At 38.5% G+C, this 5,562-nt stretch overlaps 1 protein-coding gene across 4 annotated transcripts in view; it reads left to right on the top strand.

Moving 5' to 3' along the window:
* Positions 1 to 5,562, top strand: part of LOC111726993 (butyrophilin subfamily 2 member A2-like) — an 18,269-nt gene that overhangs the window by 7,920 nt on the left and 4,787 nt on the right. For 2 of the 4 annotated variants that reach the window (XM_023516320.1, XM_023516317.1), the window contains exon 4: positions 1,481 to 1,927. In XM_023516320.1, the coding sequence (XP_023372088.1) occupies positions 1,481 to 1,863 (383 nt within the window). In that variant the 3' untranslated portion in view covers positions 1,864 to 1,927. Of the gene's footprint in view, positions 1 to 1,480; positions 1,928 to 5,562 lie in introns of those variants that run through there. The other 2 variants (XM_023516319.1, XM_023516318.1) reach the window with 2 other exon arrangements.

The raw sequence follows: 5,562 nt of genomic DNA, 5'->3' as shown, positions 1-5,562 counted from the left end.
TGTTTTTTGGCCACCTTTTATTGGGGTTTTTTGTTCTCTCCTTGTTGATTTGTCTGAGTCCTTTGCAGATTCTGGATATTAGCCCTTTGTTGGAAGTATAGTCTGTGAATATTTTCCCATTCTGTAGATTGTCTGTTGATTATTTCCTCTATTGATTATTTTCATTTCTGTGCAGAAGCTTTTTAATTTAATCAAGTTTTATTTTTATTGTTGCTATAATTGCCTTTCGGGTCTTCATCATAACTTATTTGTCTAGGCTGATGTCTAGAGGAGTTTTTCCTACATTGTCTTCTAGAATTTTTATGGTTTCATGCCTTACATGTAAGTCTTTTACTCATCTTGAATTGATTTTGGTGAATGGTGAGAGATAGGCATCTTGCTTCATTCTTTTGCATGTGGCTATCCAATTTCCCAGCACCATTTATTGAATAGGTCTTCTTTTTCCCAGTGAATGTTGTTGTCTGCTTTATCAAAGATCAGTTGGTTGTAGGTAGATGGTTTTATATCTTGGTTCTCTGTTCTGTCCCACTGGTCTATAGCTTTATTTTTGTACCAATACCATGCTGTTTTGGTTACTATAGCTTTGTAGAATAAGTTTGAGGTCTTGTAATCATATGATTCCAGATTTGTTCTTTTTTGCTTAAGTTTGCTTTGGCTATTTGGGCTCTTTTTTGATTCCAAATGAGCATAGAATATCAAAAAAACAATAGATGCTGATGTAGATACAAAGAGAAACGAATGCTATTGGTGGGACTATAAATTAGTACAACCTCTATGGAAAACAATATGAGGATTCTTCAAAGAAATAAACAATTCAACTGAGCAGCCGCACTACTGGGTATCTACCCAAAGGAAAAGAAGTCATTTTATCAAAAAGATACCTGTACCTAAATGTTTATTACAGCACAATTCACAATTGAAAATATGTACAATAAACCTAACTAAGTACTCATCAATTCATGGGTTAACAGAATATGGTGTGTGCGTATATACCATGGAGTACAACTCAGCCATAAAAAGAAATGAATTAATGTCTTTTGCAGCAAATTGGATGAAACTAGAGACCATTATCCTAAGTGAAGTATAGGAATGGAAAAATAAACACTACATGTACTCTCTAATAATTTGGAACTAATTGACAGACACACATGGGCACAGAGAGAAGTAAAAGTCATTAGTCATAAAGCAGAGAAGAGGGAGGGAAAGGGCAGGAATAAAAAATCCTATCTAACCGGTACAATGAAGACTATTGGAGTGATGGGCACACTAATATCTCTGACTTAAGTATTATACAAGCTATCCATGTAACATTTGTATCCCCTTTATAATTTTGAAATAAAAAATTTTTAAGTTTGACTTCAACTGTGTACTGCCTACAAAGGGGGTTAATGTAAAAACCAAGGGCAAGATTTCTGCTAGCCTGAGCCTCCTGGGGCTAAAATATAAAAGGAACTAATTGTTCTGTTATTTTTTTCCCAAGCAGACTCTGAAATGCCCCAGGTGCTGTTTGAGAAGATTGAGGATCAGGATGTGGCCACGTGCATCTCCAAGGGCTGGTACCTCTCACCTAACGTGACCTGGCTGGACAGGGCAGAGAGGGATCTGAGCAACCACAGCACTGTGGAGGTCCTAGAGGAACAGATGGATGGTTTCTACCGAGTGTTCTCCATCCTGAAATACCCTGTCAGGTTACATGAGAAGTATGTCTGCCGTATTACGGAGACAGATGTGAACAACCAGCCCTTCAGAATCATCCGCAAGTACCCAAGTAAGTGCAGATCCAAAAGGGGCTATGAAAGCAGGGTGCATTTCACCACAAAGAAGACATCAGTCATTATTATTACCGAATGCCAAGTATATTAGGCACTCCTGGGCACTTTGGGAATTTAAAGATGCATCCTCAAAATAAACTTGTAATCTGGGGCAAAAGGAGGTGGTGAAACCCAGAGTCTCTCTGGATTTGGAATAAAGTCATGCTTCAGGGACTGACAGTTTTTACCCTGATAGGTGTGGCCCTTACTATTGATTAGGCTTCTGTTCCTGCGTAGCCAAGTCAGGTTTTGATGTGACAGGCTAAGGAGTCGTAGCAGCCATTTATCAGCCTCTTACCCTGTATCTGGAACTTTACATAGGTCATTTTAAGTCTTTACCTCCACCGTGCAAGGTAATTGTTATTACTGTCGCCCTTCTATATGAGGACATCAAGAAGTTAAATAATTTAATGAAAGACAAAGGTAATAAGCACAAGAGTCAGGGTTCAAACCCATTCTTTCTGAATCCAAAGTTTGTACACTTTATTTTTCTTATATCACATTTCATGTATAGACCTAAGACTATAACCAGTGTGAGTAGATCAAAGTCATATAAGTCTAGAGATGGGGAGCCCCTGTGTGATAAGTGACAAGAAATGAGGTCACTGCTCTCACTTGTGAATCCTGGACAGTCTCAACATTGCCATATCAAAGGCTGTCAAACTACATTCTGTGGAACCCTGCAGTTCCTTGACAGAATCTTTGAGAGATAATTTGATGGATAATTCTTCGTGTAGTTATTCTATTACTTCTAAACTGTCTTCAGGTCAAGGATCTGAAAAGGCATGTAAGAAAAAGACCAGGTATTTGTTGAAAACATACTATATGCTAGCATAGACCCACGTAGTTTTGCGTATTGCATTTAACCCCACAGTGACCTTTAAGTTAGATATTAATATTACCTTCATTTAACAGAGAAGAAACTAAGGCTGAAAGAAAGTAAATTATTTACCATAGGCTATAGAGCTGATAATGTATATAGTTTTAGAATGCAGAACTTGAACCTAGGTCCAACAAAGGCCTGGGTACTTTCCACTTGAGCATGGTTGACTTAGGGATTTTAAGTTCTTCGTGTTATAGTAGCCATAGTTTCAGGCAGAGGTCATTGATCTATGTTGCCACGTGAGATCCCTCCTGCTTCTCTATCAATAAGGAATTGATAGTGATGAGTAAAGTCAACTAATTCCTTCTACTTTCCTGTGTGCTGAGTTAAAAATCCTTACTAAACCCTCTTTGTAGGGTTAGATCTGGCAGTGACTTTAGCCATCATCATCTACCAACTACAGCATGTAGGGCTAGGGAAACAGAAGGCCAGAGAGGTAAGATTGTTGTGGACAACTCAGACAGGGTTGCAAGAAGAAAGAATAATCTTTTTCTTTCTTATGAACTTATTATAATAAACATATTTTTCTGATTAAAGAAAATATATAATGTGTAGGAACTAGGCAGACTTCAGAAAAGAAAAACAGGTTCATATGACAAAAGATAAAATTGGAACCTTATGCTAAGAAGAAAAGATTAAGAGATTATTTTATTTTTGCCTTAATCTCTTAGATTAAGAGATTATTTTATTTTGGTCTTCTAAAACCAAATTCAAATCAAGAGATTTATAAAGGAGATAATAAAATTAAATTGTCACAAATTAAAACATGGAGATTTCAGAATATCATGAAAAAATTTTCAAAACTGTAATGGGTTACTGAAGAAGAGTAGTCAGGATTGTGTGTGTGTGTGTGTCTGTGTGTGTGTGTGTGTGTGTTGCATATGTATGATAAAAATAAAAGCAAATACTTAAATAGAGCTCTTACTTGGTCTCAGTTGCTATTCTAAGGCTTTACATACATTCATTTAATTCTCACCGAAACCCTGTGAGGTAAGTAATATTATTATCCATATATATGTAGGGTTGTCAGTTTTAGCAAATAAAAATACAGAATACCCAGTTAAATTTGAATTTCAGAAAAACAAATACAGCATGCTAAATGTGTGCTAAAAATTATTAGCAAACAAATAATGTGTGCTAAAAATTGTTATTTATCTGAAATTTACATTTAACTGGATGTCCTACATTTTATCTGTCAGTCTTATATTTAAGAGATGAGGAAGTTGAAGCTCAGAGGTGGTCAAGAGGGGGCATTTAAACCTCTTTGGAAGAACCAAAAGTAGAAACTAAAGTAACTTTTGGGAACTCAGGTATGTTGGGTCACATCTATAACTAACCCTATCACTCTGGGAGGCCAAGGTGAATGAGTTGCTTGAGCTAAGCAGTTCAAGACCAGCCTGAACACGAGTGAGACACCCCGACCCGACCCCCTACCTTCCTTCACTACTCAAAATAGAAAAACTAGCCTGACACTATGCCACTCTACTCAGGGTGACAGTGAGACTCTATCTCAAAAAATAAATAAATAAAAAGGAAATAAGAAATAAAGAACTGGCCCAGTGCCCATAGCTCAGTGGTTAGGGTGCTGGCCACATCCACTAAGGTAGGTGGGTTAGAACCTGGTCCAGGACTACTAAACAACAATGAAAACTGCAACAAAAAAATAGCTGGGATCTGTGGCAGGCGCCTGTAGTCCCAGCTACTTGGGAGGCTGAGGCAAGAGAATCACTTAAGCCCAAGAGTTTGAGGTTGCTCTGAGCTATAATGCCACGACACTCTACTGTGGGCGACATAGTGAGACTCTGTCTCAAAAAAAAAAAAAGAAAAAAAGGAAAGAAAAAAGAAAAAACTTTTTCATGCTTTTCTGTGTTTATCTCTAGAAAAAAGGAAACCAGAATCCGTGTCTTGGAGTCTACTTCCTCTCCTATTGTTCTGTGTCTTTGGAAAGCCACTAGAAGCATTCATTTATTAATTCAACAAATAATAGCTCCAAATAAACAAGACAAACATAGTTCCTGCCCTTATGCAATGCACAGCCTAGTGAGGAAGGCCTGGATTAAACAGTGAACATTGCAGAGTGAGGAGAGTTATGGCAAAGAGAAGCTGGGCGCAGCCAGAGCAGGCTGGGGGCCTCCTAACCACTGACACACCTGGGAGCTTGTGGAAATGCAAATTTTAAGGCCCCTCCTAAGATTTAAGTCCAAAGGGGTTTGTGTGTGAGCAACACCTCCAGGTGATTTTGACCCACACCCATTTGAGAACCACTGATGTGGGACGTGAACCCTTGGTGGTGGTGCAGACACTCAGACCATCTCTCTCCTCCCTGCCCTGCCTGTGGGGACTGGGTGCCATCTCCTCAAGGGCGCGTTCAGCAGGTGAGAAAAGCAGAACTCCTGGTCCTTGCTCTAGTCCAGTAAAACAAGAGTAATGAGATAGATTCATAAATTTAAATTTCCCATTTGAGTTGGCCTTTCTTTCAAAGGAAAGAAAAGAAGGGCTTACTTATTCCTCAGACTTTTAGGTCTTTCCCACATACGAAGGAGAAGTTAGAGGTTTTGAACAGTAGGCCTCAGGTCTCTTCAGAGAGCCCTAGGAATATGTTATTAATTAGCCAACTTCAAGGAAGCCTGCATTTTTTATAACTTTAAATTTCAAAACCCTACAAAAAAGTCCTAGAAATACCTGGAAACCCCCCTGTATTTTACTTTTCTTCACCTCTTTTTATGTACTTATTTGCATAAGGACCTTTGAGATCTGGCATCTGCCTGTTTTCCAGCCTCACAGCTCACTCTTTCTCAACACAGGGCTGTTGCTCCCTGCTCTGAGCTCTCTGGCCCTTTATGGTTTCTAAACTGTGTATGTTTTTCC

Source organism: Otolemur garnettii, unplaced genomic scaffold, assembly GCF_000181295.1.
Source record: "Otolemur garnettii isolate 467f Iridium unplaced genomic scaffold, OtoGar3 scaffold00089, whole genome shotgun sequence".
Lineage (NCBI taxonomy): Eukaryota > Metazoa > Chordata > Mammalia > Primates > Galagidae > Otolemur > Otolemur garnettii.
The sequence above is the reverse complement of the archived record's forward strand: the minus strand, read 5'-3'. Positions and strand labels throughout refer to the sequence as shown.